The following is a 13,982-nucleotide window of genomic DNA, read 5'->3' on the forward strand; positions in this document are numbered from 1 at the left end:
TACGGAAGACATAGATTTTGAAGTATTTTTTTTGTTTTTGGGATTTCGAAATTGTAGTAGTCTAGCTAACAATATTCAGATTTTTCTAGATTTTCAGACTCTTAAAAATTTGTTTTTTTCCAAATATTTTTTTGGAATGTTTTCGATATTTAGGAGTATTTTTTCTATTGAATAATTCAAGATAATTCAGAAAATGATTCACAATCTCTTTCGAAAATGAATAACAAGAAGGCGTTCAGAAAGATCAAAGTGGAAGGCGGGGAAGAGTTTCGGGATTCTAGAATATTTTAAATCTGCATAGCTTAGGGTTCTTAAGTTGGTCAGCTGACGGTGTCGGAGACGTGGAACCGGGATGAGCATTTGGAGGACCATCCAAATAGAAATGATGACGAATAAATGGGAAGAACAGGACAATGCCCACACATAAGGTTTCTGAAGTTTCAAAGAATAAAATGCAGGGTGTTGAAAAAATTATGAGGTTCATTTGCTAATTAAAATCAGGGTTACATCATCGGAGTGTATTTCTAGGAGGGGTTTGAAAAATGGAAAGCAGAAGATCTTTAAAATTAAGATTTTTAGAAGTTTTTCGGTAAGAGAGTAGAACAACTTGGACAAGCTTTAGGGTATGAATTGAGCAATCTTTACGACATGACTTTGGCAAGCTTGAGGGCATGGCTTGGACATGGTTTAGAGGCTGACTTGGGCAAGTTGGCAGAGTTCCGATTTGCACCAAATCTGTTTATGATCTTGAATTTTTCATATCAGTGGCTGTGGACAATTTGGTCCTTTTGTTATATTTTTGATCCTATCTTTATATTGACCTATTTTTCATTCCTGGTAAGATGAGAATTTCTCCAGAATTATGCACGTCATTCTTCATAATTATACTCTTTTATTTTTCGAAGAACAACTAAATTCAGTAATTCTGACCTGGCCATTTTGAAAAACAATTGTTATTGCTTTCTAATGGAACTTATCCATATTTTTCTCCTAACCAAATTCATCAAAGTAAAACCTGTAATAGAAGGGCTTTCACTTTCAAATTTGAGCCAATTTTCCTTGGTTCCTGTCGAAGATATGAAAAAAGTTGTCAACTGATAAGTGTTTATCACAAAGTCACCGATATTTTATTAGTTGACACATTCTTAATATTTCGCAAAGGAATCGAGATAATTGAGCTCAAACTTGACAGTATGGGACCCTTCTGTTATAGGTTTTACGGTAAACATATAGTTTTCTATTTCTGTCTTCTTCTTCAATTTCTCATTATTACACCTCCAACTTATCTAGTCTCAGAATCAGATGTTGTCGATTTTGTTCAAAGCATCTATACTTTAAAAAATTATGTCATCCTGTCTTTCAGACAAATCTTGCAATCCTTCGAATTATCTTAAATCCTCTATTTTTAGAACTTTGTGTGTCTGATCTACTGACTGATTCTCTAGACATCGATCTTTTCATCCTGCCTTCAGAATTCGTTTCTTTCGAAGAATTCCGAAGCTTCAAAACCGTTGAAATCACACGGAAAACATGGGCAAACCAGTTCCAGAGAGAAAAGGAAAAAGAAAAGATGGAATACCGAGATTATTTCCGATTTTTGGGTGGAAGAATCTGTCGGAACAAAATAAAGGTTGAATTGGGGAGGAGAAATGCTTCATAGGGGGCGAGAATTCTCAAATGAGCAACAAAAGAAAAGGGATGAAGAGTAGTAATAGGATAAAATGGGCGGGGTTTGGGGGAAATTCGCGGTGGTCCCTTTTTCAGCTGCTGGGTTAGGAATACGTATTCCATTAATATTTGATTTTGGAGCCCAAAATTGAATTACTGCCCTAATTTTTAGGACTTTCTGGAATAAGGAAATCGAATTTATGTTCAGCACCAGATGTTCACCTGGAGCAGAAATCGAAATTCAGAATACGGATATAAGGAAAAAAACAAAGAGTGAAGTTTTATTAATGCAGATTATTACATCGTTCATGAAAAGTTCATTTGTCAAAAATTCCACGATCACTTCTTTCCATACATTCCATAGCCAGCCATCTGTGCCCACATCAGACGACGTTGGAATCGACGGCAACGGATTCCGCAGAAGCCGAAACTATTGTATCCGTATCCGTTACCATATCCGTAGTTACCGTATCCTCCATAGTTGCCATATCCGTAGCTAGGATAGTAAGAATAGGAAGAGTAGGATGGATAGTAGCCGCCACCGTATCCACCATAGCCACCATAACCACCGTAGTTACCGTAGTATGGACTGTAGTAGCCATCTGGAAAATTTCAAGGATTTAACCAATTATATAAAACCAATTTTTAAAGAAACCTTTCTTCCATAAAATGACTGTAGGAGGAAATTTTTCAACTACCATAAATGCTGTATTAGAAGCCCACCCTATACGCGAATTTTGAGCTTAATTATCTCGGTTCCTATAAGAGATATTGGAATTTGTCAACTGATAAAATGTTTTCCCAAAAATTATCAACATTTTATCAGTTGATAGATTTTTGATATCTCTTATAGGAACCGAAATAATTGAGCTCAAAGAGCAAGTATGGGGTGGGCAGTAAAAGTTAACGCCACCTCTATTCTTGCACGTTGAGCTTAATTATCTCACTAGGGAATGACTCACAGAAGATGTGGAGTTATGGGACGAGACCTATATCATTCGAAAGAGGATGAAATTTCATTTTCAAATATATGCTCAGTTTTTGCGGCGGCCTCCGCTAACTCGAGAAATTTGGGTCAGAAGTTTTCAGTAGATTTTGCACTGAAATGCATACGTGAACGCTTCCACGTCCTCATTTCTTTTATACGCTTTGAAGAACCATTGAAAACAGCAGTGGGATGGTTCAGTGGTAAAGCGGCGGGATGGGGAAATGGTACTCTATGGTTCGACTCCTTCATAGTCGAAGCTCTTTTTTTATTTTTTGTTGGTTTTTTATATGACCTCATTGCTCATTGCTCTGCAAACTAATGATCAAACTGATGATTAATTGTTGAAAAAGTTCCACGATTATGTCTCGCTTTTATAGACGGGCGGCGAACGGGCGGCTCACCGCCCGCCCGGATGGAAACCCTACTGGAATAATCCCGCCAAGGATAAAAAAATCGGAAAATTTGAAAAGAGGTGTATGGATCATGAAAACATGCGAATTTTCTTCAGAAATTTTTTTTCCAAAAACTTGGTTAATTTGTATTTGACAAGATGCCAAAGGTGTTTAGAGTATGGAAAACTGCTGAAAACAGCTTTTGAGCTCAAAAACAGGTCATATAAAAAACCAACAAAAAATAAAAAAAGAGTTTCGACTATGAAGGAGTCGAACCATAGAGTACCATTTCCCCATCCCGCCGCTTTACCACTGAACCATCCCACTGCTGTTTTCAATGGTTCTTCAAAGCGTATAAAAGAAATGAGGACGTGGAAGCGTTCACGTATGCATTTCAGTGCAAAATCTACTGAAAACTTCTGACCCAAATTTCTCGAGTTAGCGGAGGCCGCCGCAAAAACTGAGCATATATTTGAAAATGAAATTTCATCCTCTTTCGAATGATATAGGTCTCGTCCCATAACTCCACATCTTCTGTGAGTCATTCCCTAGTCAGTTCCTTTGAAAGATATCAGTATTTTGTCAACTGATGAAATATTGCTCATTTTACGGGCAACATTTTATCAGTTTACAAATTTTTGACATCTTTTTAAGGAACCGAGATAATTGAGCTCGAAGAGGACGTAAAGGGTGGGCTTCCATTGGAGCATTTACGGTTCGTATGTCCAACAACTCTTCAGGATATTGGAAACCTTTTATCACTTTCGCACAATTTTTTTTCGGTTTTTTAATTACCAAAAATAGGTAAACCACACTCTAGTTGATTGGTTTATCAAAGAATTCGTTGTCTTCAGAAAAAAACCAAAAGACCATCTTGTGTTCATCAAAGTACCTACAGATTTGCTGATCACCCCAAAAGTTTCAATTTTGGGTTCCAAAAATCTCATAACATTTTAGAACCCCGTCATTGCCATCTGGTCTCCCCTCTTACTCACACTGAGCATGTGCATCATGAATAAAAAGAGATGCAATAATTAGAATACTGGTCAAAATCACGCGCATGATGTTTCTTCTTTTTCTTCTCGAAAAAGAGATCCGGTCATCTCCTGTATCATCTTTTTTCGCCTTTTTAAATACACGCCGAGAGAACCTATCATCAGCAAAACCAGTACCCACCCTCCATGTGTGTTTTCTTCCTCTTCTTCTTCGTCTTCTGAATCCCATTTCAAATTTTCTTCGCCCAAAAGACATGACATCAAGTTAACACAATTACTTTCTCTTCTCACCCGTGATTCTTTGACCCTCTTTTCTTCCGCAGTTTCTTTTTATGTGACACTAGCAGGAGTAGTAGTAAGATCCCATAAATAGAAAATTTGACGAGCATGTACACTTCATCTCCAGCCTGGACACTCCAGGACAGAAAGAGAAGAAGCATTGTTGGTTTTTGGGAAGGAAATGACGTAATTTGGGAAGAAGTGAGAGAAAAAACCAAAAGGGAACCAAAAAATTTGGTTGAAAGTGTCTGGAGTAGTAGAGCAGACAACAGATGAGAGCCCCCTTTGGATGACCAATAGGGCGCAGGGTCAGCTGACTTTTTTGAAACTAGGCTAGAGCACAATTTGACTGGAAAAAAAGTTATTAGAGTTTTTGGGTTTTCATTTTTTCAAACTTTCCAGTTAAAAGTTTATCCAGGAATAAATTCATGCAAAAATTCAGAAATTGAGAAGTTCTGGAATCCTGAAACTCAGAAACCCCAAAATCCAGAAATCTGAAGTTTCCGAAAACAGAATATCCAGAAATCCAAAAACCAGACATCGAGAAATCTAGAATTCCATTAGAACTGATAATCTACATAACTTGAAAATATTGGAAATTCTTAGAACCAAAAATCCAGAATTCCAAAATTTCAAGATTCCCAAGTCTGCAAATCTAGAAAATTGAAAATGCAGAATACAGAAAATCAGAAATTCCAAAGGAACCCAGAAATTAGTAATAAATTCATAAATTTAGAAATGACATCTATTTACATCTATTTTCAACATAAATTTAGAAACGGGAATCCAAAACTCGAATTTGCTACAAAAAGTAACCGAAATTCCAAAATCCAAGAATCCAGATATCCAGAAAACCACGAATCCAGAAATTCAAGTTTCATAAATTTGAGAACCTAGAATTATGAATATCCAGAAATACAGTGATCCCAAAATCCAGAAATCCCGAAATACAAAAGGCCAGAAATCCGAATCGATAAATTCGGCAATCTAGAAATCCAGTTATCCAGATGTCCAAAAATTGAAGATTCATAAGTTGGAAAATCCATGTCTCCATTGAGACCTGTAAAGTGCCAAATTCAACTTGAAACTCCAAAACCCATGAACTTCAGAAAGCCATTTCAGGAAACCAAACGACCTCATAGAGATGACTCAATTTCAGAAATTCCAGAAATCAGAACACCAAATCCGATATAGACACAAAACTTCCTCTGAACTTTAATTCTCTTTTTTCTAGTTTGATCAGATTAAAGAATCATTATCTGCTATTGTATTGTATTGTATTGTATTTATTACGTAAAAAATATGTGGAAGAATAAAAAGAAAAAAGAATGAAAAAGAGAATAAATAGGCGACATAAAATTGATATTTCTTAACCTAGACATGAATAATAGTGGATAATACCAAATTTTTTTCCGAACTTCTGACAGCAGCAGGCTTTTAGATCCGTTTTGTAGAGCTCATCATTTTACTAAGAACCCTATGTGTGAAGAAGTTTTGTTTAAGTTTAGACTTTGGAGTTTTCCATTGGTAGGTGTGGCGGCTGCGCGTTTTTGTCGCTTCTGACTCCTGACGTCGCTGCTATCGCTTCTGACATGATTCCCGTACTACAGTCCGTACTCTATTTCCTTCTTATTCGCTAAACTGAGTAAAACCATGGATCTCGTTCATTTTGGTTCTTCACCAAATAAACATACTACGTGTGATTTATCTGTTATTCTCGAAGTTTCTATTTCCCTTCGCAAAAAATAGTTGTCTGGGGTTGCACTGAAAACAACATTATTGTTCTTCTGACCAGTCGAATGACGTTGAAACTAATCACATTTTTTACGGAATTGGTTTTCAAGAAACGTAGTTTTTGTAGCAGGCAAACTGTGACCCATTGGAAACTAGATAACCGTGGAAGAAAAAAGCAACTATGACCTATAAAGATATGAAACATCGAATGAATACGAGAGAGACTTCATTTTCCATTGACGCCTACATTTTTGGAGGCAACACAATCAAGAATACAAAAAAAAGCGATCAAATAAATTTATGAGCAGAATGAGGCATCACCTCTATCGATTTGGGCTGAATCGAAAGTGAAAAGAGCCATTCGGACACGATCATAAGACTGCAAATCAACATCGTATCCTGCGTATCCTTGTCCAGATGTCGTTCTCATGTTGACTCCCAACAGTTTGTTCGCATCAAACTTTCTGGAATTAATAAAGATATTTTTCAGTTCCTGGTGGTGAGCGATTTACGTCAAGTCAAGAGTGCAGTTACCAGCGTTAGATGGGTACAAGAATCCGTTCAAATTGTTTCCACAGCTTCCATACCACCAACCCCTGAATAAAACATTTGTAGTAATCAACGAGCAACATGATCTACTCACCCATATGCGTTTGAAGGTCCAATATCTTTGTTATCATCCCAAAATTCGAATTGGTCGCAAGAATCTCTGGAAAGCCATTCTATCTTAAATTTTCAAAGTAAGTGCATTAACTTACTTGCTTTTAGGTCCGTTCCAGTCCGTGTAGGTTGAGAATTTCGCAGCCAAGTCCTTACCTGAAATGGGGCAAATTTTGCAAGAACTTGAAAAAATCATACCTGAGGATGAGTAGTCAAGTCCGACTCCAGCAATATCTGCCTTAGCACTTAGAGCGTAATTATTAGCAGCGGCTCCAACCTGAAATATTTTTTCAATATCATATTTTTGAGTTAAAAAATTAAATTACCTGGAATTTGTGATAAATCTGCTTAGCAATCAATTTCGTTCCACAGCAAAGGTCAATTTGAAGAGTATAATTTTTCACACCACTAATTAAGTACATGTTTTCCAATCCGAACCAATAGTTATTTCCCTTTTCAGGTGTTCCAAATGAAGTAGAATAGTTGGACACATGTGGGTAGTCGAAAGTAATATTTTGGCCAATAGTTCCTCGGCTTTAAATTTATTAATGGTAACTACTGTTGATGTGCATTAAGAGTTCCATGTTCTCGAGAAATTTCTCCGACCGACCGACCGATCTGACCGATCGATCGACCCAGCCGACCGAAACGGAATCCTTATGGAGACTAACCTTTGAATAACTGTGTATCCTCCGTATGATGTCTGGTCACAATATACACGGACTGGATTAACACCATCTGGATAGATGGTTTGAACTCCGGATGTCTTATTGACAACTTCGGAACAATCGATTGGTGGCTTTGGAGCTGAAATAACTCTATTATAATAAAGTTACTTAAAAAAGTTTTACTAGTAGTTGGAGGAAGAGTTGATCCTGTAAATGGAACTCCAGTAGTAGTTGGCTCTGGGGTGCTGGTGGTACTTGGTGGAGCGATGTTTGTGGACCAGGCGATGGAGACGCTGATAAAAGGATAATTGTAGAATTACAAAGAAAAAGTAATAGCTTACGTTGTGGAAAGAGTACCAGGGCGAAGATTGGTGTAAGTGTAGACACCTTGTTCCTGGTTTGTGGAGATGTGGATCACGTAGTCATCAATGAATTTGGTAAAATTACTGTCAGTTGCAAGGGCTATGTGGAGGTCGAAACTCTGAAAATCGAACCAATTTAAAGTTCGGATGCTACTAAAAACGCAGAGGTTTAAAAACTTACACTGAACGATTCTGCCGTACTTGCTTGGTCATCAGAAACAACCAAGTTCAAATTCGAAATCCTTGTTTCCATATGAGAATTGATTGGGCCAGACAACGCTAAAGTATCATTTGATGACACATTTTTACCGGTTCTGGAACATTTTTGCTAGTCACAAGTTATGGTCGAATTATTTCCTTACGCGCTCACAGCGGCCCTCAAATAGACATTACATCCGACTCCCAGAAATCCAAACTCTCCGCATGGCTGACCGTCAAGAAGTGTTCCAGCTGGATTGTCAATTTCCCTAATGAGCACTTTGAAATAGTTTTGGGCAGAGGCAAGAGTCTGAAAACAGTTTGGTTGATTCGTTTGCTCATCGTTAAAATGTCATAAAAACCACTCCCAATGCCTGAATGCTTCTGTAGAGTTTCATGACGGGAAGTGAAAGGAATGGAGTTAGAAAACACTTTTTTGACGCTACAAATGTACAAATGGAGGTTTTGAAATGACTCACCGTGAGTGCAAGGCATGCCAACAAGACGGATGTTTTTAACATCCTTCGAGGCTCCTACAGGATCTGTAATTATTTAAAAATGTATGCCTTTTTCGAAATCAAAAATTCAAATAGAATCAAAGTTTATAAAATGAAGAATACGAATCTACGAACAACAAATAAATTGAGAGTACCGATCTTGTACAGAGTGGTGCATAATTGTCCGTACTCAAATTTTGTACTAGCATAAAACGTGTGTAAAGCATTGCACTGGTCTCAAATTTGGAATGCAAAAATGTAAATAATGCTTCAGTAAACTGGCCAAGTTTCATTCTATGTGATCAACTTTACGCGGAGCTATCGCTTGTCAAAGTTGCTCCATCTCATGAGAACTAGGAAAAATTACGCTGTTCATCTTTAGACATTCATAAAAATACCTAGATTTGAGGAACCCTTTTGAAAATTTCAGAAGGTTTGAATCAAAAGAAAAATTATATTTCTACCAATTTTCGTGCGTCCAAGATACCAATGTCTAAAGATATACCCGTTTTATCAGTTAGGGTAATCGGGCACAACTCCGTAAGTACGCTTTCAACAGATTTGTATCATTTGGAATTTTTACGAAAAAGTTTTCACCTACAAAATGGGAGCCTAATTTTTGCTTAGTTTTTTTCAAAATTTTCAGAAAAATCAAAAAAATTTTAGGCTAATTTCGTAGAACATCAAAGTTGACCATTTAAAATAAAAATTGATAAAATAACAAAGTTTTGGTCGGTACAGTAACCTTTTCAACATTTCACAAACTTTTATAACCAAAATAGAACAAACTGAATGACTCAAAAGTCAAGTTATTGGAATTCAGCAAAATTCCATCGAGTTCTAATAAAACATGATGAACGATACGATAAAAATGGGCAAAAAAGTAATTATAGGTGACTCTCTGTGTGTTGCGAGAATCAAAAGAGAGTTGCGTAATAAAAAGTTATAGGTGCCCGCCCAACCATCGTTTTGATAACACATCGCCGCTTCTCAAAATGGGCTGCTCTACAAAAACTGAGCGAGAGTGTTTAGATTGTATTAGCACCATTTTTAAGACCAGATTATTCACTTTAATGTATTAAGAAGATGGGTGTGTGGAAGTGATGAGGGAAGAGAGTTCCGTCGAAACATCATAATCTATTTAGACGGAAAGAAAAATTGGAGAATTCCAGGAATGATGAGTTGTTGATTGGTGCTGGAAAGGTTAATGTCAAATGGGTTTCGATTTTTGGGAACTTTCGGAAAATTTTGAGAATTTCAAGACTTTTATCAGCATTTTATAAAAGCAGATAGTTCATTTTACGCTCAATTTTTTGAAAATAAAACATTTCAGAAAAAAATCTTCGAGGACTACAATAACGATATGGAAACTGAGAAGGTTCTCGACTACCCCGGTGACTTTCAAAGATTTTTCATAAGAAAAATCAGTTAAATTCTCCTAAAACCCGCGGGATGAATTTCCATGTTATCCAAAAAATTTTTTTTCGAAAATTTTGCAATATTTGAATTTCAGGGATTTTTGTGAATTTTTTTTGAAAAAATATATTGCCGGAAATTCCAAAAAAATTATATGTTTTTTCTTACAGATAGAGCAATTTTTTGGTTATCGAAAATTCGTTTGTTTAGTATAAACTGAACTCTCTAATAAAAGGGCCCTCTTTTTTTAAAATTAAGCCAATGTATCTCGGTTTTTTCAGTGTGGTCTGACAAAAAACAAATAGATGCAACTTTATTTATTATAAAAATGATTATTTCAAAAGAAATGGTTAAATCAATCACTTCAGTTCTTTTTTATTTTTAGTTTGAATCACAAGTAAAACTAAATGATTTCTCGTGGATCATTTCTTTACATGAATGAGCTGAGTTCAGCTACAGAAGTTGATGAAGTTATCTTGAATTTCACAGCAGATTTCTTCAGATTCTAGACGCTACTTTCTAGATCTTTACCAGCATTTCATTACGTTCCTTATTCAGTTCCTCCATTTTATGATTCTAGCTACAGCTCCAGCTTTAACATTGGTGAAGTGGTAGAATGCTAGCCTGCCACGTCCCGACCGCCATGACCCAGCCGCCAGGACTCTTGCAAGGACCCGGCCGCGAGGAATCGGCTTCCAGGACCCAGCCACCAGGACCCGGCCACCAGGACCCGGCCGCTAGGCCGCGGTCGTCAGTATCCGGCCGCTAGGACCAGACCGCCAGGACCCGACTGTCAGGACCCGGCCGCCAGGACCAGACCGCCAGGACCCGGCCACCAGGATCCGGCCGTTAGTACCCGACCGCCAGGATCCAACCGACAGGATCCGACCGCCAGGACCAGACCGCCAGGACCAGCCCCGGGTCCCCGGATTCCCTTCCTTTAGAGAGCCAGAGAAGGGGAGAACTGATTTTTCCCTATTTTTCACTCTTCCTTTATAGTAATCTTCCCGAGGTCAATGGGCCATCTAGGGTCATAGGCTTCTGACCCATTTCACGGAGTTTTTTTTCTAAAGTTTTTTCTCCACGCTAGTGGATTTTTTCATATTTTTTCAAACAGAAGTTTAGAAAATTACCATCTACCTTTTAAAAATCATAATTGACCCCTCTGATCTTTTTTCTATCCTTCAAAAAAATTACTAGATCCACCGAACGGAATCCATAGATCTGACCACTTTCTATTTTTCCGCCGTATCAATTGACCTTTTGACACTTGAGAAATCTCCTTGATCTAGATGTATTGAGACATAACTGTTGCAATTTTTCCACCTAGATTCTAGAAAAAAAACCGTGTTTCATAAGAATCCTTCTGAATTCTTACATCTCCTTGCTTATTTTTTTTGGTTTTTTTTATCGGATTCACCTCGTGTGTTCCTAGAAATGTTTGCGGACTGTATAAGGAAAGGAGTGGTGGAAAAAGGACAGGTCATTCCCCGAAAAAGAAGAAACAAATCAAAGGATCACATTCATTTTGTCCATCTGTCGCCCTTAAATGTTGAGTAAATAAGTGTTCGAACTTTTGGTTCAAATAGAGAGTAATACTGTAACTACAGTTTATTTTGTTAGTAATTTTCTATTTTCCTCAATTTTTCAAATTTCTTTATACATGACTTGGCTATTTATTTTCATCTTCTACTCTCATGTAGTATATTCATCGTCATCGGACAATTAACTTCGGAAAATGGGTATCTCAAGATCTTCGGTCGCCTTCCACGATTTTCGGAGAAAATGAACAGATTTTAGATTAAGAAGCAGAAATATTTGAATACTTTGGAAAAAGCGGAATTTCGAAAAAATAATTTTTTTGGTTTATGATTTTTCTAGATTTTTTGATATGAGGATGAGGTTTGGATTGTATTTTTAAGCTAATTAGTTCATAAGGTGTTTATTTTTAAATTTCGTGATAGTAATTTTTCTTGCACAAAAAATTTTTTAGGTGTTCAAGATTTTAGTATTCTTCAGTTTTTCTCCGTGAATGTCTTCTAGGAAAGTGTCCGAAATCATAAAAAGAAAATTCTCAGTTTTGGCGGGAATTCAAAAAAGTTACATGAGTTTCCAGAAATGACGTTCTCACCATATTACAAAATTTCTGAATTCTAAAGTTTTGTATTTTCGAATAATCGACTTATCGAATTTCCAAAAAGTTGAGATTCAGAATTCAAAACATCTAAATTTCTTAGTTTCCGGATTTTCGAATTTCAAATTCCTGAACTTTCGAATAGTGGATTTCTGAATTTTTGAAGATTGGAATTCTAAATTTTCGAGTTTCTAGTTTTTTACAATTCAAAACTTTAGAATTTCAGAAATTTTAGAAGTTTTGAGTTTGTTTTCAATTTCGAATTCTAGAATTTGTGGAATATTGGATTACCGAATTTTCAAATTTTTTATTTTGGATGTTTGTAATTTTGAGATTTTCGAGATTATAACTTTCGGAATTTGTGAGATTTTGAACTCAAAATGTCCAAATTTCAAATAATACAATTGTTCTCTTCTTCAAATTTCTTTATTTAAAATTTGGAATTTTGAGTTTTAGATTTTATAGCGTTCGTATCATGATATCAGTCTACATATCAGCCTACGCAGATATTTCTTCAAAAAAAATTTAAATCAAGCCAGTCATTAAAAAAACGAATTCTGAATTATCAGAAGACATAAGTTCAAAAAAAATACAGATCCTCCAAAATTCAGAGCCCTTGAAAATCAAAAATTCTTTCATAGACTTGAGATATTGTTCCCATAATATTTATATCTGCTAAAAATTAATCCATCTCGAGAAAACAGCTTCCTCGAAATTGACGTCATATTTTATGATTCCAGTTGTTGCGCTGTTTGAACATTTATTCTCGTCTCTATCTGGACAATTATCCCCATCCATTAATTACCCTCAAAACGATCTGATGTTGTAAGAATCCTTAGACGATATCCATCCGTCACAGGCACCTGTCCAATATTCCCGTTTCTTGATAGAATGATCTCGTTATCAAATCCCTTACCGTATCTCAAGACCCTCCGATACTGATCTCTGTGATCATTTTTAAAACAATCCTTTGTTTTGATAGCCACGGAAGAGAAAGTGTTCTGTGTCCACACTTGAAAATAGTCTAGTACTTATTCCATTTCCTGAATTCCAGATTCACTTCTTTTCATGGGGATCTCGTGAAAGTGAAAAAGAGAGGAAGCATCGAATGGTGGAGGTGGTGGTCAGTTAAGTATCCGAAAGTCATTGACTTGGTTTCGCTGCTTCTTCATTTCTTTTTCTTCTTCTTCTTTTTCGCAAGAAACCAGCGTTTATACACAAACAATATATCCAATTTTCGCGCTCATCGTTTTCACCTGGTGGTGGTCAATTGTAGAAGAGAAGAAGACGTGGGTTGAAGTATTAGAAGGAGAACCCACGGCTTCTATGAAATCCCCCAATTGGCCGTGTAGAAGAGAATGAGACATTTTTAGTTACGTCCGAAATTTTATGCGTTGGCCCTTCGGAATGATTTCTGATTCACATTTTCTATTTCTTTGCTTAATTTGATAAGAATGGATCGAACCGAACATTTCCCCTTATCTAATCCAATTTATCAGAATCAACAGTTCATTAGTTTTGTATCCCCCTAAAGTGTACTTTGACACACAATATTTTGATTAGGAGAACTATCCTTCCGCTTCAAATCTTCTTGATTCCTTGAGGATTTATTTTGCTGTGTGAAGATTTGACAACGAGATAAAAAACACGGCGAGAACTACATACAGACTGGCACTCTTGTACCGCGGATGGTCGAGGGAGGTGTCATAAAATAGTTTTTTGGGAGGTTAGAGATTTCCCGAAATCATCATCAAACCTGAAATGTCCGCTTATACGATTCATGAAAAATCGAGAGTTAATATCTTCGAATCTTGTTTTTGAGCAGAGTTCCACGGAAAGTTCCTAGTCCGTTGTCCGTCGTCCGGCTATCCTTGACTGTCCGCTGTCCGTTAAAAAATGTGTCCGTTGCACAAAAAAAGTTTTTCTGTCGCTCGTTTTCCATGTTGTATGAGAAATCCTGTTTTCAGCCCTTCTTATGCTTGACCTAACAA

At 36.7% G+C, this 13,982-nt stretch overlaps 2 protein-coding genes across 2 annotated transcripts; both read right to left on the reverse strand.

Moving 5' to 3' along the window:
* Positions 1 to 2,007: 2,007 nt before the first annotated feature.
* Positions 2,008 to 4,304, reverse strand: CBG04410 (the record flags this gene model as incomplete). Its single annotated transcript, XM_045235989.1, has 3 exons — positions 2,008 to 2,270; positions 3,096 to 3,182; positions 4,199 to 4,304. The coding sequence occupies 3 exons, from the start codon at positions 4,302 to 4,304 to the stop codon at positions 2,008 to 2,010; spliced, it is 456 nt and encodes a 151-aa protein (XP_045092668.1).
* A 1,744-nt stretch (positions 4,305 to 6,048) lies between these two features.
* On the reverse strand, positions 6,049 to 8,465 carry CBG04412 (the record flags this gene model as incomplete). The annotated part of the gene is made up of 12 exons (XM_045235991.1): positions 6,049 to 6,235; positions 6,437 to 6,520; positions 6,569 to 6,652; positions 6,700 to 6,765; positions 6,815 to 6,872; positions 6,915 to 6,993; positions 7,043 to 7,250; positions 7,435 to 7,677; positions 7,726 to 7,865; positions 7,928 to 8,060; positions 8,109 to 8,254; positions 8,307 to 8,465. 12 exons carry the CDS (start codon positions 8,463 to 8,465, stop codon positions 6,049 to 6,051), a joined length of 1,587 nt encoding a protein of 528 aa, XP_045092669.1.
* Between the last annotated feature and the right edge of the window lie 5,517 nt (positions 8,466 to 13,982).

The sequence above is a fragment of the Caenorhabditis briggsae genome (genome assembly GCF_000004555.2).
Source record: "Caenorhabditis briggsae complete genome, chrIV, whole genome shotgun sequence".
In the NCBI taxonomy this organism is placed as follows: domain Eukaryota; kingdom Metazoa; phylum Nematoda; class Chromadorea; order Rhabditida; family Rhabditidae; genus Caenorhabditis; species Caenorhabditis briggsae.